Source organism: Salvelinus sp. IW2-2015, linkage group LG8 (genome assembly GCF_002910315.2).
Source record: "Salvelinus sp. IW2-2015 linkage group LG8, ASM291031v2, whole genome shotgun sequence".
In the NCBI taxonomy this organism is placed as follows: domain Eukaryota; kingdom Metazoa; phylum Chordata; class Actinopteri; order Salmoniformes; family Salmonidae; genus Salvelinus; species Salvelinus sp. IW2-2015.
Genome location: NC_036848.1, coordinates 321,765 through 345,359, shown reverse-complemented (window position 1 = coordinate 345,359; position 23,595 = coordinate 321,765). Strand labels below are relative to the sequence as shown.

Sequence of the window (23,595 nt, the reverse complement as noted above, 5' to 3'; positions counted from 1 at the left end):
GATTTATACTGTAGATATGTGGTAGTGGTGAGAGTAGGGCCTTGAGGGCACACCAGTGTGTTTGAAATCTGTAATGTATTGTGATGTTTTTTAAAATTGGTAATAACTGCCTTCATTTTGCTGGAACCCAGGAAGAGTAGCTGCTGCCTTGGCAGGAACTAATGGGGATCCATAATAAACCCCAGGAAGAGGTAGCTGCTGCCTTGGCAGGAACTAATGGGGATCCATAATAAACCCAGGAAGAGTAGCGCTGTCTTGGCAGGAACTAATGGGGATCCATAATAAACCCCAGGAAGAGTAGCTGCTGCCTTGGCAGGAACTAATGGGATCTACTAATAAACCCAGAAGAGTAGCTGCTGCCTTGGCAGGAACAAATGGGATCCATAATAAAAACCCAGGAAGAGTAGCTGCTCCAGAACTATGGTGATCAAATAAATACAGGATGTTGGTCTTCAGAGATGACAATGAAGTGAGCGTGTTCTCCTCCCTCTACACAAGACCAATGTGTGTTTCCTCTCTCTACACAAGGCCAATGGCGTGTTCTCCTCCTCTACACAAGGCCAATGTGTGTTCTCCTCCCTCTACACAAGACCAATGGTGTGTTCTCCTCCCTCTACACAAGACCAATGTTGTGTTCTCCTCCCTCTACACAAGGCCCAAATGTTGTTCTCCTCCCTCTACACAAAGAACCAATGGTTGTTCTCCTCCCTCTACACAAGACCAATGGTGTTTGCTTCTCTCTTCCCTCTACACAAGACCAATGGTGTGTTTCTCCTCCTCTACACAAGGCCAATGTGTGTTCTCTCCCTCTACACAAGTAGAGCCAATGGTGTGTTCTCCTCTTTCTATAACCATATACATTGGTGTTCTCCTCCTCTACACAAGCCAATGCGGCTCCTCCTCTTACACAAGACAATGTTGTTCTCCCCCTCTACACAGACAATGAGGGATTTTCGGGGTGAAACAATCACTACAGCACAATACACAAAGGTTTGTTCTTGTCTTCCTCAGTGTTTGTATGACTTCCTACCAGTCTTAAAATCTAGTTTACCAAGCTACCAATTACTTCACACTGGAAGAAGTTCAGCTACACTAAGAGAAACAGAACTAAAGTTACTTTGAACAGTAGTTCACTACACCAACTACTTCTGTGAAAAATATAAACATCTGAAATGTCAGAGACTACAAATTGCAAGTGAAGTAAGTGGCCAGTAGGTGTAGAGGTGGCAAGTAGTAGGCCAGACACCTAGTACTAGGTGTCTGGCTAGACTGCAAACTCTCCTTCCAGACTACTATCAAACATCTCCAATCCAAAATCAAATCAAGAATCGGCTTTCTATTCCGCAACAAAGCTCTTCTTCACTCACGCCGCCAAACTTACCCTAGTAAAACTGACTATCCTACCGATCCTCGACTTCGGCGATGTCATCTACAAAATAGCTTCCAACACTCTACTCAGCAAACTGGATGCAGTTTATCACAGTGCCATTCGTTTATAAAAGCACCTTATACGACCCACCACTGCGACCTGTATGCCCTAGTCGGCTGGCCCTCGCTACATGTTCGTCGTCAGACCACTGGCTCCAGGTCATCTACAAGGCTATGCTAGGTAAAGTGCCGCGCCTTATCTCAGTTCACTGGTCACGATGGCTACACCCACCCCGAACACGCGCTCCAGCAGGTGTATCTCACTGATCATCCCTAAAGCTAAAACCTCATTTGGACGCTTTCCTTCCAGTTCTCTGCTGCCTGCGACTGGAACGAATTTGCAAAAATTCTCGAAGTTGTAGACTTTATCCCCTCAACAACTTTAAAAATCTGCTATCCGAGCAGCTAACCGATCGCTGCAGCTGTACATAGTCCATCTGTAAACTACCCACCCAATTTACCTACCTCACCCCCATACTGCTTTATTTATTTACTTTTCTGCTCTTTTGCACACCAATATCTCTTCTTGCACATGTTCATCTGTGATGATTTATCACTCCATGTTTAATCGCTACTAATTGTAATTATTTCTGATTTATTGTCCATCCTCATGCCTTTTGCACACATTGTATATAGATTCTTTTTTTCTACCATGTTATTGACTTGTTTATTGTTTACTCCATGTGTAACTCTGTGTTGTCTGTTCACACTGCTATGCTTTATCTTGGCCAGGTCGCAGTTGCAAATGAGAACTTGTTCTCAACTAGCCTACCTGGTTAAATAAAGGTGATAAAAAAAAAAACAAAAAAAAAAAAAAAAAAAGAACAGATCACTCTGTAGTCAGATGTTAACAAAATGTGTAACTTGGCCTATTAAGCAGAAAAACAGTTTTAAGTGAGAATTGGGCAAATAATAGACAAATAAAGTAAATTCTTGSCTACTTCACTCATATTTCATTTTCTTTCTGCTAAAAAAAAAAGTTGTGTAGTTCCAGTAGTTAACTACACGGTAACAATTTAATGAACTACTCAAAACACTACCAAGATTTACATTTTAGTTCCACTACCACCAAGCTACTGCTACATTCATCTTAATTAGTAGTTGAACCACATGTAGTTTATTACTTTCCAACACTGCTTCCTAGTCCCCTCCATGCAAGGCCAAAGTGGTGATGGCCGGGGAAGGGTTGTAGAATTACAGTACCAGTCAAAAGTTTGGACATACCTACTCATTCAAGGGTATCTCTTCATTGTTTTTTACTATTTTCTACATTGTACAACAATAGTGAAGACATCAAAACTATGAAATAACACATATGGAATCATGTAGTAACCCCAAAAAAGTGTTAAAACAAATCAAAATATATTTAATATTTGAGATTCTTCAAAGTAGCCACCCTTTGCCTTGAMGACAGCTTTGCACACTCTTGACATTCTCTCAACCAGCTTCATGAGGTAGTCACCTGGAAATCATTTAAATTAACAGGTGTACCTTGTTAAAAGTTAATTTGTGGAATTTCTTTCCTTTTTATGTCGTTTGAGCCTATCAGTTGTGTTGTGACAAGGCAGGGGTGGTATAGCCCTATTTGGTAAAAGATCAAGTCCATATTATGGCAAGAACAGCTCAACTAATSAAAGAGAAAGAGACATTCCATCATTACTTTAAGACTTMAAGGTCAGTCAATCTGATCATTTCAAGAACTTTGAAAGTTTCTTCAAGTGCAGTCACAAAAACCATCAAGCGCTATGATGAAACTGGCTCTCATGAGGACCACCACAGGAAAGGAAGACCCAGAGTTACCTCTGCTGCAGAGGATAAGTTCATTAGAATTACCAGCCTCAGAAATTGCAGCCCAAATAAATGTTTCACCGCGTTCAAGTAACAGACACATCTCGACATCAACTGTTCAGAGGAGACTGTGTGAATCAGGCCTTCATGGTCAAATTGCTGCAAAGAAACCACTACAAAAGGACACCAGTAAGAGAAAGAGACTTTCTAGGGCAAAGAAACACGAGCAATGGACATTACACCGGTGGAAATCTGTCCTTTGGTCTGATGAGTCCAAATGTGAGATTTTTGGCTCGAACCGCCGTGTCTTTGTGAGACGCAGAGTAGGTGGAAGGATGATCTCTGCATGTGTGGTTCCCACCGTGAAGCATGGAGGAAGAGGTGTGATGGTGCTTGCTGGTGACACTGTCAGTGATTTATTTAGAATTCAAGTCACACTTAAACAGCATGGCTACCACAGCATTCTGCAGAGATACGTCATCCCATCTGGTTTGGGCTTAGTGGGACCATCATTTGTTTTTCTAACAGGACAATGACCCAAAACACACCTCCAGGCTGTGTAAGTGCTATTTGACCAAGAAGGAGAGTGATGGATTGCTGCATCAGATGACCTGGCCTCCACAATCACCCGACCTCAAACCAACTGAGATGGTTTGGGATGAGTTGGACCGCAGTGTGAAGGAAAAACAGCCAACAAGTGCTCAGCATGTGGGAACTCCTTCAAGACTGTTGGAAAAGCATTCCAGGTGAAGCTGGATGAGAGAATGCCGAGAGTGTGCAAAGCTGTCATCAAGGCAAAGGGTGGCTACTTTGAAGAATATAAAATATAATTTTGATTTGTTTACACTTTTTCGTACACATATTCCATATGTGTTATTTCATAGTTTTGATGTCTTCACTATATATTGTACAATGTAGAAAATAGTAAAAATAAAGAAAAACCCTTGAATGAGTAGGTGTCCAAACTTTTGACTGTACTGTAGATGAAACCACTCAGAGGTAAATGGACATTCTCACTGGTGTTCTTCAGCAGGAGAGAGAGATTGAACAACTCAGAGGTAAATGGACATTCTCAGACTGTGTTCTCACAGGCAGAGGAGAATATGACCAGAGATGATGATAAGGAACCACTCAGAAATGGACATTCTCAGACTGGTCTTCTTCAGCAGGAGAGGAGAGATCTGAGGTCATCACTGAGATCACCATGAGCGGTGACTCCAAAAACCTGATTAGCATTGTTCCATCACCAGATTAGTTTTCTGAGGAGTTATTACAGCGCGCACTCAGTTTCAAATACAATGAACTGTTACCTATACTGCGCCGGTCCTGCATACTGCGGCCTGCATACTGCCGGGGTCCTGCATACTGCGGGTCCGGCAGTACTGCGGGTCCGCATACTGCGGCTCCGCCTACTGCGCGTCCTGTAAGCTCTCTCCCTCTTCTCCCCTAACCATAGTCTTTATCTAGGCTAGAATCTGGGCTATGTCAAGCTACAGAAAACACAGGATACAGCTATCCCTTAAACACTGGGGGGAAAAAAAACTTTTTTAAAAAGGCACCACACCCCTCACCCAACCTCATCGCTTTCCTCTCTCCACCCATTCCTCTCCCTAAACAATTCCTCTCGCCAATAAACAAAGCCTTGTGACACTAGAAGAGAGAGAAGGCAAAGAGTGAGTGTAGGACTTTTCACACTACTGAGCCGAACCAAACCAAGCTTTCTGAGTGAAAAATAAAATACTGAGCCGGCAATGTTTGGTTCGGGTCCGCATGAATAGTGAAGACGGTGGAGTGTCGTGGGCGGCTAGGAGTGTGATTTAACAATCATCCCTACCTGTAGTGGTCCCCCCTACCTGTTATGGACAGTCCTCCCTACCTGTTAGTGGACAGTTAACAGTAGGTAGGCCAGTTGAGAACAATTCTCATTACAACTTGACCTGGCCAAGACAGAGCAAGCAGTGCGCACAAAACAACAGAGTTACACATGGGAATAAACAAACGTACAGTCAATAACACAATAGAAAGTCTATATACCTGTGTACAAATGAGTAAGATTAAGAGGTAAGCAATAAATAGACCATGAGTGGCGAAATAATTACAATTTAGCATTAATACTGGATGCTAGATGTGCAAGTAGAGATACTGGGTGCAAAGGAGCACAAAAATATAATAACAATATGGGATGAGGTAGTTGGGTGGGCTATTTACAGATGGCATATGTACAGGTGCAACTGCTCTGACAGGTGATACAGGTGCACTGCTCTGACAGCTGATGCTTAAAGTTAGTGAGGGAGATATATGTCTCCAGCTTCAGTGATTTTTGCAATTCGTTCCAGTCACTGGCAGCAGAGAACTGGAAGGAAAGCAGCCAAAAGAAGAGTTGACTTTGAGATGAACCAGTGAAATATACTGCTGAAGAAGTGCTACGGTGGGTGCTGCTATGGTGACCAGTGGAGCTGAGATAAGGCGGCTTTACCTACAAAACTTATAGATGACCTGGAGCCAGTGGGGTTGCGACGAATACGAACGCAGGGCCAGCCAACGAGAGCATACAGGTCGCCAGTGGCGGGTAGTTATATGGGCTTTGGTGAGAAAATGGATGGCACTGTGATAGACTGCATCCAATTTGCTGCAGTAGAGTGTTGGAGCTATTTTGTAAAGGACATCGCTGAAGTCGAGGATCGTAGGATAGTCAGTTTTACGAGGGTATTTGGCAGCATGAGTGAAGAAGGCTTTGTTGCGAAATAGGAAGCCGATTCTAGATTTAATTTTGGATTGAGATGCTTAATGTGAGTCTGGAAGGAGAGTTTACAGTCTAACCAGACACCCTAGTATTTGTAGTTGTCCACATATTCAGGTCAGAACCGTACAGGTAGTGAAGCTAGACAGGTGGGCAGGTGCGGGCAGCGATTGCAGAGCATGCATTTAGTTTGACTTGCATTAAGAGCAGTTGGAGGCCACGGAAGAGAGTGTTGTATGGCATTGAAGCTCGTCTCTGGAGTTTGTTTAATAGTGTCCAAAGAAGGCCAGATGTATACAGAATGGTGTCGTCTGCGTAGAGGTGGATCAGAGAATCACCAGCAGCATGAGCAACATCATTGATGTATACAAGAAAAGAGACGGCCCAAGAATTGAACCCTGTAGCACCCCCATAGAGACTGCACAGAGTCCGGACAACAGGCCCTCTGAATTTGACACATTGAACTCTGAGAAGTAGTTGGTGAACCAGGCAGAGCAGTCATTTGAGAAACCAAGGCTGTTCAGTCTGCCAATAAGAATGCGGTGATTGACAGAGCGAAAGCCTTGGCCAGGTCGATGAAGACGCTGCACAGTACTGTCTTTTATCGATGCGGTTATGATGTCGTTTAGACCTTGAGCGGGCTGAGAGTGCACCCTGACCAGCTCGGAAACCAGATTGCATAGCGGAGAATGTATGGTGGGATTCAAAATGGTCGGTGATCTGTTTGTTAACTTGGCTTTCGAAGACTTATAGAAAGCAGGTAGGATAGATTATACTGTAGTCTGTAACAGTTTGGCTCTAGAGTGTCTCCCCCTTTGAAGAGGGATGACCGGCAGCTTTCCAATCTTTAGGACTCAGACGCAATACGAAACGAGAAGCGAACAGGCTAGTAATAGGGTTTGCAACAATTGCGGCGGACAATTTTAGAAAGAGAGGGTCCAGATTGTCTAGCCCAGCTGATTTGTAGGGGTCCAGATTTTGCAGCTCTTTCAGAACATCAGCTATCTGGATTTGGGTGGAATGTCGTGGGCTAGGAGAGGTTAGCGTGACACTAAACTGTGACAGCTGAATTATTTTCATTTCCCATAAAATCAATTTGTCAGGCCACTATACTGAAAGAGGGAGGGAGAAAAATTAAACAAAATGGCCTCCCACTATTTCACATGAGCTTTATCAAGAAATGATGTCATTCAAAACAAACATAATCACTGTTTACGTTTTTCTGGTGACACATTTCAGAGCGTGGCTTTAAAATATAGTACAAACTCACCACGCATTATGCAATGAATCAGCTTCTCATTTTACACAGTGACAGATGGCTAGCGTCTTTGGTCATTCACACAAATCTAAACTTCCTTCCCTCTTTCATTGTTACAGACCTCATAACGTCTCACCCAAGACAACATGCAGCTACAAAACAGTCTTATTAATGAGACCTTCTGTCTGCATGACGTGGTCTTGACAGTTCGTCCTTCCCTGTTTACAGTAGTTTCATGTGGTTACTTTTAGTTTGCAAAATATACAACTAATATTCTATTGCTAGTTGTTCTGTTTAGGACTCTGAGTGTGTACTATAAACAATCGTTTCTCAGAGCTTGTTGGTGTCTCTGTCTGACATTAGCGCGTACAACTGTAATTGCTTTACATAAAAGCATCTGAACAAATTAACTGTGAGACTCACTGGGTTCATTTGTTGTTAATTGTTAACAGCTAGGCACCATAAATTCTGACCACAAATCCAGTCCCTGACAACACTTACATTAGAGAGAGATTGGCAGAAGTCAATATTTTTTTTTTTTTTTTTTTTTAAATGGACTTCAATTCATTATGTTACCACTAAGTAATGTTTTGCAAAATCAAGCATGTCTCAGTGCAGTGTGGGTGAGGCAAAAATAACAGACTGAGGAGGATGTAATTGATTCACGGGTATGTTCAAGCGGTCTGAATGTAAACAACAACAACAACATCAGTACTACAACCCTTAACAGTTAGTCTACATGATGACATCCCCCTAGGTAAACAGGAAGTTACATGGAAAGGGACTCAACAACATTATGAAAGATACAATATGCCTGTAAATTAATCTGGAAGTCACTCATTCAAAACATGATCTTCCAGATACGTAATGTCCCCAACTTCAACTCTCCACTTGTTCTTCAAGTCAAACAATTAGCGGAAGCGGACAAGTGGTAAAATCAAATGTTATTTGCTAAACGGAGGGAGAACCCACGCAGGCCTCTGGAATACATACAGGATGCTGGCTGGGCGGGTTCTGGGTAGGCTGTATATATAAATAACAGTGAAGCACTATTGTGAGACACATTATGTCATTGTTCTGCGCTAGGCTAGCTATGGCCGCCACGCTGCCTGGATGACAGTACAGGCAGTCCCATTTTGTGCTTCTCTCTCTCTCGGACTGAGAGTGTTTTAGTCAAGCACACTGTCCCTCTTCTTTGGGAGAAACAACATTCAGACAGTGTGAAATGAGCATCTTCTGTACACGCCCACACATGATCCGAACACCACTTAGAGAAGTAAAAAAAAAACAGAGGAACTGCCAGAAAGTCATTACAGAGTTACATAAATCAAGAGTTAATCTGTGTCCTCCCTGTCCCACTACGAAGGAGGAGAGACGGCAGTACGAGACATAGATCTGTACACCTGGATGACCTTATCCTTTGTTAGGACAGGCCTAAGTATCCCTTTCAGACGCAGACCCCATACACCAATCGTACTATATAGTACACACAGTGGATACATGACAATCATTCATTTGATCTTTAGGATAATGATGTTGAGGATACATGACAATCAATCCAAAGATCTAAAAATCCCCCTGTTCTCTCCCTCTAATTATTAGAATGTGCCCCCCACAGGGCAGAATGACTTTAACACCCATACTCTAATGTACTTTTGATGGTCACTTCTTATGTACCATACGGTCAAGCTGCTTCCACAACAGCTCAATAGGGTTGAGATCCGGTGACTGTGCTGGCCACTCCATTATAGACAGAATACCAGCTGACTGCTTCTTCCCTAAATAGTTCTTGCATAGTTTGAAGCTGTGCTTTGGGTCATTGTCCTGTTGTAGGAGGAAATTGGCTCCAATTAAGCGCCGTCCACAGGGTATGGCATGGCGTTGCAAAAAAGAGTGATAGCCTTCCTTCTTCAAGATCCCTTTTACCTTGTACAAATCTCCCACTTTACCACCACCAAAGCACCCCCAGACCATCACATTGCCTCCACCATGATGACAGATGGCGTCAAGCACTCCTCCAGCATCTTTTCATTTTTTCTGCGTCTCACGGATGTTCTTCTTTGGGATCCGAACACCTCAAACTCATATTCGTCGGTCCATAACACTTTTTTTCCAATCTTCCTCTGTCCAGTGTCTGTTCTTTTGCCCATCTTAATCTTTTCTATTTATTGGCTAGTCTGACATATTACTTTTCTTTGAAACTCTGCCCCTAGAAGGCCAGCATCCGGCGTCACCTCTTCACTGTTGACTTGAGACTGGTGTTTTGCTGGTACTATTTAATTAAGCTGCCAGTTGAGGATTGTGATGCGTCTGTTTCTCAAATGACACAATGTACTTGTCCTCTTGCTCAGTTGTGCACCCGGGCTCCCACTCCTCTTTCTATTCTGGTTAAGCCAGTTTGCGCTGTTCTGTGAAGGGAGTAGTACACAGCGTTGTACAAGATCTTCAGTTTCTTGGCAATTTCTCGCATGGAATAGCCTTCATTTCTCAGAACAAGAATAGACTGACGAGTTTCAGAAGAAGTCTTTGTTTCTGGCCATTTGAGCCTGTAATCGAACCTACAAATGCTGATGCTCCAGTACTCAACTAGTCTAAAGAAGCCAGTTTTATTGCTTCTTAAATCAGTACAACAGTTTTCAGCTGTGCTAACATAATGCAAAAGGGTTTTCTATGATCAATTATCCTTTTAAAATATAAACTTGGATTAGCTAACACAACGTGCCATTGGAACACAAGAGTGATGGTTGCTGATAAATGGGCCTCTGTACACCTATGTAATATTCCATTAAAAAAACTGCCATTGCCACTACAAAAGTAATTTACAACATTAAAAATGTCTACACGTATTTCTGACCAATTGATGAAATATGTGCTTTTCTTCAAAAACAAGGTATTTCTAAATGACCCCAAACTTTGAACGTAGTGGTATGCCAAACCCAAAAAATATTGATTTCAACATTTATACACAAGACTACTTAGAATAATTTACACAAATGTCACAAAAACATCTGAAGAACAGTGCAGATGCAAAGTTTGGTAACAGATTACAGTAAAATCTCCCTCATTTTTTGTGACCACGTTTTCCAAAACTCTTAAATAACTTCTCCGAATTAAGATCAAAGATGTCTGCAGAAACAATGGGCTGTCACTATGACAGACACCTCGAGTTAAAAATATATAAGATATTTTTGTTGTTGAACTACAGTAAGTTGAAGTGGATTTACATCCGGTAATGGAATTACCGTAACAGAATTACATCATGGTCCCTATCTGTATTATACAAAATGCATAATTATGAATATGATTATCTTCAGGTGAATATCCTGAATAAAGTACACAAAGATAGAAATATGCAATATCCTTATTTTGCATATTTGGGTATTATTTCTAATGAGCTCCCCCCAAAACAAGAACACATTTGACTGGTCCGGACCAGACCAAATCTGAACCAATCATAGACATCGATGTTTCACAAGTTGGACATTAAAAGGAGATCAGTAAATAGATATATTCAGTAACGAGTATCAATGACTAAGTACATTATGTCAGGAACACAAGTACGTAATACAAGATACGCACTACGACCTAATACATATGTTCAGACACTTCAGTTCAGTAAATACATATGTTCAGGACACTACAGTACAGTACAAGTACATATGTTCAGGAACACTACATACAGTAACCAGTACATATATGTTCCAGACACGACACTAACAGCTAAAAGACATACTGTCAGACACTACAGTACAGTAAAAGTTACATAATTTCAGACACGACACTAAAGGTAGATATGTTCAGTACAATACATTATACTGTACTTTAGTGTGCTCTACTGTACTGAAACTTTACTGTACAGTACTTTTTCTTTACTGTCTGTCTGTGTATCCTTCCCAAAATGAGTTGGTGAAATGATCKTCAAAATGAGGGTATAATCCCAGCAACATGGGTGTTATTATAAATCACTGTAAAAACATTATGGTCGCTTAACAKAATGCAAATGACATCACTGAAACACAACACAAGTAAATAGGCTGTCTATGTTTCATTTGGATTTTAGACAGAAAAGCAAKGTGAATTTAACATGAACTCAGGTGGTTTTAAGTCAATTCTGGGGTTGGAAACATGTTGAATACTAAACGTAATTGGAGCTACAGTAGTACATTGTTGATCCGTAGTGTGAATTACATGTGAAACTCTGTTACAAATCTATGCTACTTTAATACTGCGTCACATATAAAAACCTAAAAGGAGGCTCACAGATAACGATGGCTGTGGTCTTCATCTATAGACAGATKGAGAGGCCTCTGAATGTCAATGTTTCTGGACAGTGTAACGTTGTGCATCACACAAAACATCTAATGACCAAACACTGAGACACTTTATACAGTAGGACTGTAGAGGACCTAACATCTGGGCCTTGCTGCAAGTGGCACCGACACCGACACCGAACAACATAACGTTCAGCCGTTTCATGTAAATGAATAATCTCACTCTCCACAATCCTAAAAAAACAGAGCTAAAATCGGGAAGCATTTTAAAATGAGAAATTCCAGTGATTATTTTCAAAAACGTGTTATTATGTTTCCCTGTCCTCRGGTGCTGCACTATCTAACACATAACTTACTGAAGATGTGTTCAAGGCTGCTCTTGATTCAAATCAGGTTTCAGCTGTGAAACGCTAAAACAGACAGATTTCCAAGACCCCAAAACCCACTCAATGCGAAGAGGAGGGTGCGATGTGCCCCTAGCAAATCTACAACGGGGTGGGGTGTCTGTAAAACCATAGTTTACAGCAAAACAGACAGGTGATAGTATAATGGGTGAAATGTTACAATAGGCTCACATTCCAAGCCCATGCGGTGTTATAAGATTGGCTACTCTTTAAACATGGTAATATATATATATTTAAAATGTAAAATAAATCATTACACAGAATCGAATTAATTATTATGCGGTCGGGCCAACACACAACTCTACAAGTAAAATATAATGAAATTCTCTCAATTTATTCACCCAGTTACTGTGAAAAAGACAATATTAGGCCTATAGTATTGAAGAAGTGCGCTCCATCAAATCTCCTGATGTCGCCGATACACAGCGCGAGCTACAGATGATCCACTGGAACGTTGGAATCTATTCGTCTAAATATTATAATAATCATGTTTTACCTTTTGCTGTGTTTCGATGTGCGTAGGTTGTTATCTCAATGCAACATCTAAATACTTGAATCCTTCGGGTTTTTCAGTTGTCACGGGGACCGCTCCGGACTTGAGCAGCAGAGGAAACCCTGTCCTTGTCGGCAACTTTCTTGCAATGGTGAGTGAGTTTACGCCACAAAGTATCAAGGAGATCTAAATTAAAGGGGAGGGCGGCAGTGATGTTTAGCCGACATTTTTCCTGTTCAAACTCATTATCCGTCCACTTCAAAGTTGCACATACTGGTAATTCACAGACATAAATGTAATATTTTGACTACACTACATTGCTTTGAGGAAGACATTTAAGAAACGGAATAGGCCTACTGTTAAAGAATGGACACCTTGCAATCAGAACATTTTATTTAATTATACTTATGCACTTGTTTTAAAAACATTCCCTATTGCCTACAAAATAACAAAAAAAACAACACAGTATGTGCAATGTGTAGGCTACAGTTTACGGTGCATTTAGTTAGGTTAGGTTGGTTAGGGTAGCTTTAGTTAGGTTAGGTCGTGTTAAGTTAGGGTAGGGTAGCTTTAGTTAGGTTAGGTGCATGGGTGGAAAAAGGTACTATAATGTGGGCTTCAATAGGACTACTGATACAATAGACCCTGTGATGTGGGCTTCAATAGGACTACTGATACAATAGACCCTGTGATGTGGGCTTCAATAGACTACTGATACAATAGACCATGTGAGTGTGGGCTTCAATAGGACTACTGATACAATAGACCCTGTGATGTGGGCTTCAATAGGACTACTGATACAATATAACCTCGTGATGTGGGCTTCATAGGACTACTGATACAATAGACCATTGTGATGTGGGCTTCAATAGGACTACTGATACAATAGACCCTGTGATGTGGGCTTCAATAGGACTACTGATACAATAGACCATGTGATGTGGGCTTTCAATAGGACTACTGATACAATAGACCTGTGATGTGGGCTTCAATAGGACTACTGATACAATAGACCCTGTGATGTGGGCTTCAATAGGACTACTGATACAATAGACCTTGTGATTGGGGTTCAATAGGAACTAGCTGAACAATAGACCCTGTGATGTGGGCTTCAATAGGACTACTGATACAATAGACCCTGTGATGTGGGCTTCAATAGGACTACTGATACAATAGAGCCAAACAGCCTGATGAGAGATCAGAATTTTAAATAGCTACAAAAAAAGTGGATGTTCAGGTGTAATCAAGATTTGGTCCTGGATTTCCCCACCTTGCCTGACACACACGTATATGACACATTGTTCACATTAGTTCAAGCTCCAGGGCTAACATGAATCACACACTTTGTTATTCAAAAATCAAAGGCAGCTTAGATTATGGATAATAAATGGATGGATCTTAGGAGATCATGAGTGCACAGTGCAATAACATCACACGCTTTAATTCTCAAAGATCACTCAAAATGGAAGACATTTTTATACGAGACAAAGCAATGAACTTTGAGTTCTAAAATCAAAGAGAAGCTTTTGTGTTGTGTGAGAAATCTAGACAACAGTGGAGTTTCCTTTCCCTCAAAAACAATCTGACTGATGCGGACAGGAAATGGGACAGGAAGTAGCCTTGGGGAAACAGGAAGTGCCTGAGACAATACAGATTCTGAGGATTGGCCCCCAGCTGCATTTTTAAGTCTGAAAAAGGATACAGTCACACATAAACGTTCCTTATCGACAGAGAAAAACAAACATTGCAGTTAAAATMGGAAATTGTACTTGGAAATGAAGATTAGGAATCAAGAGCATCAGCCGCGAAGGTCTTAAAATCAGGAGACAACTTCTCTTTATTTAACATGTGTGTTGCTATGAACATGATGTCTCTCCATTTTGGAAACATGTCTGAAAATCCTAACAAAAGACAGTTAGAAATCAATTAAACCACATGCCTAATAATAAACTTTATGCAGAAAGCCAAAATCTTTGATATTCAGTCAGGACAGGCAAGACCAACGTATAACTGAGGTAATGACCTTTTAACAGCTAAACACGTTTCATGACCCCTACGGTTATAACAAGCTATAACAGATTATGACTGATTATAATGATTCTTACAGGAGTTTTGTATTCACTCAGGCATTGTTATGCTGCCATCTCTCCTCCCCTGTGACTGTCATTAGTAGCCTCAGTGGACCATTCACTGTACAAAAGCACACMTGTCTTGGTGCATTATGTTAATTCACTTCCTAACAAACTGACAACATTCCATGGTTCTAAACCCAGCGTTTTCCGAAACTCGGTGCACGTTTTGGTTTTTGCCCCTAGCACGACACAGGTGAATCAAACGATCAAMGCTTGATGATTAGTTGATTATTTGAATCAGCTGTGTAGCGCTAGGGGCAAAAACCAAAACGTGCACCGAGTTCGGGAAACACTTTCCAAACACTGGGCGATGAGGAAATGTTATAACGTATTAATGCCACTGGGAGGCACTAGATACCCGGAAATATACTGTATAGTAAGTAGGCTGCATGATAGGCTATCTTCTCTATCGGCAATGGCTATTGTATAACACTTCAAATGACAGCTGGAGTCAAATCAAACATGAATATGAAAAAAACATGTTAGGCTCTTGAAATATTTAAATATTATCTTGAAATTTGTTTTGAAATAGACACATTTTTACAGTATTATCATAAATTCGATATTATACCATTTAATTGAAGGATAGCACCGTGTATACGTTGTCCATTTTTTTTTCTATATGAAAATACCCTGTTAAACCCCTCTGATTCAATAAGTTATAGATCAATTACCAACTAAATGCAACAAGACAAAAGTTGCAGATCCAAATTATAGTAAATCATACATGTACATTATTTGTACTGTACACACACACACACACACTCACACGGAAACACACACACACCAAACCCAACACAGAGTGTGTGTCCCAAATTGCACCCTATTTCCTATATAGTTCACTTCTTTTGACCAGAGCCTTATGGGCCCCTGCACAAATGTAATACACTTATATAGGGAATAGGGTGCTATTTTAAACACAGCCACACAATTATATACAAACAGTGTCTTCACTCAGACTAGGTCTCTTCGTCATCGCTGTGACGTTGTGCTTGTTTCTCCTCCGTCAGGCGACTCTCATCAATGTTCTCCAGTGAGTCGGCTCTCTGTAGTACGAGGTCAGCCACGTTAATACACGGTAAGGTGTTCTGCTCGGGATAAATCCAGGGCTTCAGGTTAGGGTTGTGCTTCCTCTTCCACTCTGGATACTTCTGACAGGCCTTGTAGATCTTCTTCATGGCCTAGGGGGGAAGGAGCACAAATATTCAGATTTTAAATGAATGTGTTAGTTAAGTTAGCCTCTCAGATAAGCCTTTTTTATTTAACCTTACCTGACTTGCCTAGTTAAGTAAAGAACAAAATTCTTATTTACAATGACGGCCTACCGGGGAACAGTGGGCTAACTGTCTTGTTCAGGGGCAGAAGGACAGATATTTACCTTGTCAGCTCAGGGATTCGATCTAGAAACCTTTTGATTCGTTTATAAATAGTTTATAAATGTGTAATAAACAGTTATAACGCCATGGTATTATCTTTCATGGTATTCTTGATAGTGATTTTGGAATCAAAACATCTTTGGGAAGTGCATAAACTTCCTGAAACCATTAGATGGAGACAGAGGTATTCAATAATATAGGCCACCCTTGTGCTTTGTTAGGCACACTCTCTCTATTTCTCGGGTTTCAAGATAGCACATTACCAAGACAGATTGATAATAATAATAATATTAATAATAATAATATACTATTACCTTTGGTGCTACGAACTGAGAAGCTCTATTCACCACCCACTTTGGAAGGGAACCTGCAGTTCAAACAAAAAAACATGAAAAAGGCTTCTGTACAGACAGTCGCAAGTCAAATTTCAAGTACTTTTTCAAGCACTAATACTTATTTTCAAGGACTATCAATTTGTAAATAGTTCTTATAATGCAATTGTTTCTAGTTGTCACCCGATGGCAGTATATCGCCAAAACCTCATGAAAAAAAAAAATGGGAAAAATACCTAGTATTCATCACTACCTTACAAGTTCTACTCAATAATACGTTGTTTTACTACTTATTTACTACATAAGTGGTAAGTCAGTACTGATGGTTTTGTAATTTGAGTAGTGATGAGCAGAGTTTTGGGACACGCCTACTGGTGAACCAACATTCCCTATTCACATTACTACACAATTCCAGCTGAATGACTGTGTTTTTATTGGGCAATGGGGAATCTACTAATTAATAGCTAAAAACGTCCTGCTTCCGACTGGCAACTCTGAGTGTCGCCAGGCGGGAGAAGGGCAGGTGGGCTGTGAGAGGAAAACAGCACATGAACGGCCACCAGAACGGCAGGAGCACGGCTGCCGCTTGATAAAGCGGGAATATCGCGAGCGACCTGTCAACGAGGCGATTGGCAAAACAGCTCTGGAGGTTGTTGCAGAGAACAAGTAATATTAATTTAAACTGGCGCCAGCATTAGCGTTGTGTCTCCTCCCCCCCCCCCCCCCCCATCATGTGGCTCTTCAGGGCCGATTCACCCATGCTCGCAATGTCAAAGTCTGACGCATTTTTGCAACATACACTGTGTGGGTTGGTTGGGTCCAGTGTGTAGTGGTAAAAAGCGGGTGGTGGGTAACTTGAATACTGAACAAAAATATAAAACGCAACGCATGTAAAGTGTTGGTCCCATGTTTTCAAAAACATGAGCTGGCACACACCCAGAAAAAAATTGTTTGTGTGGAGGTGCTGACTAATGGCGAATAAACTATCAAAATAAAGAAAGTTGCACCCTCCATGTATAAACTCCCAGCAATTTAATGGGTATTTACCAACGTTTCGGCATCACCGTGCCTTCCTCAGGGTCATGTTTTCATGAATTGAAATTTCAAGCTCTGACGAAGGCCGTGTGGCCGATACGTATAGCTTATTAAATATCGGTGATACTATCAAGAGCAGTGTGCGGTTTCCTTTTCCTTCATCTTGTTCAATTGATGCCATGCACCTGCAAATAAGATTGCTCAGATGTGCGAGTGCCTTTTTGTATATGAATTGAAATTTTAAAAAATCACTGAAATGTTCCATAAACACGAAAGGCAGGCTTGAATCTACATTTTCCCTGGATTTTAGCTATCAATGTGACGCTTGACGTGCCCTAATCAGCCAGTTCTGTACCTGCTTGGCTGAGTGGCAGTGTGGGTGGAATGAGCGAGCTCGCCTGGCAACCACCACGCCTGGCAACCACGCCTGGCAACCACGCCTGGCAACCACAGCACAAAACGTCAGGAAATAAAACTCGGTAGTCTACCTGGAAATTAATTCGCAAGACCAATATATTTTTATAATCTTTTTCATAAAAATATTTGATCATTATCTGTTCTCCTCTCATTTTAATTCAAATACTTTTAAAGTACCAACTTGAGAAAATGTCTGATTCCAGTACTTGAATTTCAGAGTGCCAAGCACCTTGTGAGAACCCTGATGAAAGTTGAACACCAATACAATAGAGCAAAAGTATTTCTATTAGGCAGGCCTATGAAAAAGGTGTTTTTCTCTCTTTAATAAAACACACTGCTTGCTTCCTGTTGATATCGTTCCTGCAGGACCCCTGGTTTACAGTATACAGAACAGAAGTGTTGCTATACAGTAGTTCCTGTGCGACCCCTGGTTTACAATATACAGTACATAAGTCTTGATATAGTTCCTACATGACACCTTTACACGTTGAAATGACACGTTTACAGTAAGGACAGTATACAGTATACAGTATATATAGTTCATGCAGGACCCCTGGTTTACAGTAAGGACAGTATACAGTAGATATAGTTCATGCAGGACCCCTGGTTTACAGTAAGGACAGTATACAGTAGATATAGTTCATGTAGGACCCCTGGTTTACAGTAAGGACAGTATACAGTAGATATAGTTCATGCAGGACCCCTGGTTTACAGTAAGGACGCACGCACGCACACACACACACACACACACACAGTCTCTTCACACTCAAGGACAGAAATTAGGCTAGACTGTTGTTAAATTACAATGGAGCACACAGAGTAGTTGTAGACAATGTGGTGTTCTGCTGCACCCTGACATTGGGTTTACAAAAGGTGCAAGAGAAGACACACTGTATACTATAGTGAAACGGTCTCTCCACACTTTAATCAGATGCAATGTCAGCATTTAATGGTTAAGCTTTCGGGTCAGTAATGGCCTTCTTTAAAACACGGTCGTTAAAAGCACCTTAAATATCTTGGATAGGAAGGATATGCCACAGGTCACATCATTGGCCTAATAGGTTTCAAAAAGTGACTTATGAAACGTAATCTTGTTGCGTTTGATCTTCGCCCGATTCCTCCCTAAGACCTGTGTCTGTGTACACAGAGGTATTTCAACAGGACTCTCTCAGTGTGGAGTGAAGCTAGGGGAGTTTCAGCTAACAGGAATGGTGTTACGTACACAAACAGACAGAGCAGTCTTCTCATAGCACCCTATGACAGCGATGCACTGTATCCAGATCTGGTGTTGACCAGCCTAGAGCTGTACTGTAAACACCGAAACATGATGTTATGTAAATCATTCAGAATGTACAGTACTGTATATAACTGGTTACAAAGGTTTACCTTTGGGATCGACCTGCGTTAGGTAATAGAGAGTGGAGGAGCTGGCTCCGTTGGACTGAATCAGGTAGCCTGTCAGCAGAGACACCGCTCTCACGTAGTCCTTCTTGGGCGGATATTGCTGAAATAAGACCAATCAAATCAAAGTATTATTCATTAATGAATGACCTTTTTTTTTTTATTAACCAGTCAGCTGTTCATATTATGTTTAGAGGTTTTTTGTTTGTTAAACAACCAGACTTCAAACCCAGACTTCAAACCAGACTTCAACCCAGACACTTCCAGACAAACCAGACGATCAACCCAGACTTCAACCCAGACTTCAACCCAGACTTCAACCCAGACTTCAACCCAGACTTCAACCCAGKCTTCAACCCAGACTTCAACCCAAACTTCACAACAGAAGCATGAAGAGATGTTGACCCAACTTCAACAGTAGACAGGGCAAGGCTTTCTTACTGAGTCTGACAAACAGCACTAATAGCATCTGTCTATTGTACAACATTCACTAGAAGACATGCTCAACTTTAGAGAAGTAAATTCATCTTTGGGTGTTGTAGCACAAAAGTAATCCTACTTGTATGAAAACGACGACGGGCCACTCGTCCATTGTGACAGCTGATTTTTTTTAAACACTGTGTTTTGTGAGTGCTGGTTGTGTTTTTCATTGTGCAGTATGCCGAGCCATCCAACATTGTGTTTTGTGAGTGCTGGTTGTGTTTTCCATTGTGCAGTATTCCGAGCCATCCAACATTGTGTGTAGATAAAGGTACATACCGGGTGTTTGACAGAGTAGTTGATGATCAGGTAGTCGTTGCCCAGAGGAAGCCATGATCTCATGGTAACAAAGTCCCTGTTCTTCAGGGGGCTCGGGCACTTCCCTACAAAACACAATGACAACATGACTTCAGTGGAAGATGTTTCAATGAGTCCAAATGTCCACATATTGTAGCAGTCTAGTTCTCAATGATTCTCAGTGATGAACTGCCTCACAACCCAGTCTATTCAGTCTATTTCTATGCCGGATTAGATTGCTGTACCTTTCATCTGCAACATGTGGTTACAGTAGGCCTAGTCATAGAAACCCCTTTCACTTTGAGAAATATTCTTTAGTCTACTACATCTGTTGAATCATACCGGCACATTGACTCACACTGACCGGCACATTGACTCACACTGACCGGCACATTGACTCACACTGACCGGCACATTGACTCACACTGACTGGCATATTGACTCACACTGACTGGCACATTGACTCACACTGACTGGCACATTGACTCACACTGACTGGCATATTGACTCACATTGACACACAGAGGTTTTCAAACAGGACCCTCTCAGTGTGGAGTGAAGCTAGGGGAGTTTCAGCTAACAGGAATGGTGTTACGTACACAAACAGACAGAGCAGTCTTCTCATAGCACCCTATGACAGCGATGCACTGTATCCAGATCTGGTGTTGACCAGCCTAGAGCTGTAACTGTAAACACCGAAACATGATGTTTATGTAAATCATTCAGATGTACAGTTACTGTTATTTAACTGGTTACAAAGGTTTACCTTTGGGATCGACCTGCGTTAGGTAATAGAGAGTGGAGGAGCTGGCTCCCGTTGGACTGAATCAGGTAGCCTGTCAGCAGAGCAGCCGCTCTCACGTAGTCCTTCTTGGGCGGATATTGGCTGAAATAAGACCAATCAAATCAAAGTATTATCATTAATGAAGTAACCTTTTTTTTTTTTAATTAACCAGTCAGCTGTTCATATTATGTTTAGAGGTTTTTTGTTTGTTAACAACCCAGACTTCAAACAGACTTCAAACCAGACTTATTACCAACCTCAACCGAGACATTACAACAACTTCAGACCAGTCATTCACCCAGACTTCAAACCCAGACTTCAACCCAGACTTTAACCCAGACTCACAACCCAGACTTCAACCCGACTTCAACCCAGACTCACCAGATTCAACCCGACTCAACCCAGACTTCAACCCAGACTTCAACCCAGACTTCAACCCAGACTTCAACCCAGACTTCACCCACTCAACCCAGACTTCAACCCAAACTTCACAAACAGAAGCATGAAGAGATGTGACCCAACTTCAACAGTAGACAGGGCAAGGCTTTCTTACTGAGTCTGACAAAACAGCACTAATACATCTGTCTATTGTAACAACATTCACTAGAAGACATGCTCAACTTTAGAGAAGTAAATTCAATCTTTGGGTGTTGTAGCACAAAAGTAATCCTACTTGTATGAAAACGACGACGGGCCCACTCTCCATTGTGACAGCTGATTTTTTTTAAACACTGTGTTTTGTGAGTGCTGGTTGTGTTTTTCATTGTGCAGTATGCCGAGCCATCCAACATTGTGGTTGTTGTGAGTGCTGGTTGTGTTTTCCATTGTGCAGTTTCGGACCATCCAACATTGTGGTGTAGATAAAGGTACATACCGGGTGTTTGACAGAGTAGTTGATGATCAGGTAGTCGTTGCCCAGAGGAAGCCATGATCTCATGGTAAACAAAGTCCCTGTTCTTCAGGGGGCTCGGCACTTCCCTACAAAACACAATGACAACATGACTTCAGTGGAATGTTTCAATGAGTCCAAATGTCCACATATTGTAGCAGTCTAGTTCTCAATGATTTCTCAGTGATGAACTGCCTCACAACCCAGTCTATTTCAGTCTATTTCTATGCCGGATTAGATTGCTGTACCTTTCATCTGCAACATGTGTTACAGTAGGCCTAGTCATAGAAACCCCTTTCACTTTGAGAAATATCTTTAGTCTACTACATCTGTTGAATCATACCGCACATTGATCACACTGACCGGCACATTGACTCACACTGACCGGCACATTGACTCACACTGACCGGCACATTGACTCAAACTGACTGGCATATTGACTCACTGACTGGCACATTGACTCACACTGACTGGCACATTGACTCACACTGACCGGCACATTGACTCACACTGACTGGCACATTGACTCACACTGACTGGCACATTGACTCACACTGACTGGCATATTGACTCACATTGACCGGCACATTGACTCACACTGACTGGCATATTGACTCGCACTGACTGGCATATTGACTCGCACTGACTGGCAATTGACTCACACTGACTGGCACATGCTCACACTGACTGGCACATTGACTCACACTGACTGGCACATTGACTCACACTGACTGGCACATTGACTCACTGACTGGCACATTGACTCACACTGACTGGCACATTGACTCACTGCTGGCACATTGACTCACACTGACTGGCATATTGACTCACACTGACCGGCATATTGACTCACACTGACTGGCATTTTGACTCACATTGACTCACATTGACCGGCACATGACTCACACTGACTCGCACTGACTGGCACATTGACTCACACTGACTGGCACATTGACTCACACTGACTGGCACATTGACTCACACTGACTGGCACATTGACTCACACTGACTGGAACATTGACTCACACTGACTGGCACATTGACTCACACTGACTGGCACATTGACTCCACACGACTGCACACTTGACTCACTGACTGGCACATTGACTCACACTGACATGGCACATTGACTCACTGACTGGCACATTGACTCAACACTGACTGGCATATTGACTCACACTGTGGCATTTTGACTCAACTGACTGGCATTTTGACTCACATTGACTCACATTGACCGGCACTGACTGGCATATTGACTCACACTGACTGGCAGATTGTCTCACACTGACTGGCACATTGACTCACACTGACTGGCATATTGACTCGCACTGACTGGCATATTGACTCACACTGACTGGCATATTGACTCACACTGACTTGCATTTTGACTCACACTGACTGGCATTTTGGACTCACATTGACTCACATTGACCGGCACATTGACTCACACTGACTGGCACTGACTGGCATATTGACTCACACTGACTGGCACATTGACTCACACTGACTGGCACATTGACTCACACTGACTGGCATATTGACTCGCACTGACTGGCATATTGACTCACACTGACTTGCATTTTGACTCACACTGACTGCACATTGACTCACATTGACCGGCACATTGACTCACACTGACTAGCACATTGACTCACATTGACTGTATATTGACTCACATTGACTCCACTGACTGGCACATTGACTCACACTGACTGGCATATTGACTCACACTGACTAGCATATTGACTCACACTGACTGGCACATTGACTCACACTGAACCGGCACATTGACTCACACTGACTAGCACATTGACTCACATTGACTGGTATTTGACTCACATTGACTCACACTGACTGGCACATTGACTCACATGACTCATATGGACTTACTCATCTGACTCGCATGACTGTGCCTACTCAACACTGACCGTTGGCAGATTGATCACCTGCTAGCACATGAACATGCGGTTTTGCTCATTGACTCAGCACTGACTAGCCAATTGCTGTCACACTGACTGGCATATTGACTCCACTACTGACTGGCATATTGACTCACACTGACTTTGCATT

At 41.9% G+C, this 23,595-nt stretch overlaps 1 protein-coding gene and 1 pseudogene across 1 annotated transcript in view; both read right to left on the bottom strand.

Annotated features, from left to right (window-relative positions):
• Positions 1–12,541, bottom strand: part of LOC111967067 (arf-GAP with Rho-GAP domain, ANK repeat and PH domain-containing protein 3-like) — a 63,728-nt pseudogene extending 51,187 nt beyond the window's left edge.
• Positions 12,542–14,188: 1,647 nt separating this feature from the next.
• Positions 14,189–23,595, bottom strand: part of LOC111967181 (START domain-containing protein 10) — a 49,195-nt gene continuing 39,788 nt past the window's right edge. Inside the window, exons 4-7 of the mRNA XM_070444660.1 lie at positions 19,835–19,938; positions 19,061–19,178; positions 16,205–16,257; positions 14,189–15,695 (exon numbers count right to left, since the gene is read on the bottom strand). Of these exons, the coding sequence (XP_070300761.1) occupies positions 15,474–15,695; positions 16,205–16,257; positions 19,061–19,178; positions 19,835–19,938 (497 nt within the window). The 3' untranslated portion in view covers positions 14,189–15,473. The remainder of the gene's footprint in view (positions 15,696–16,204; positions 16,258–19,060; positions 19,179–19,834; positions 19,939–23,595) is intronic.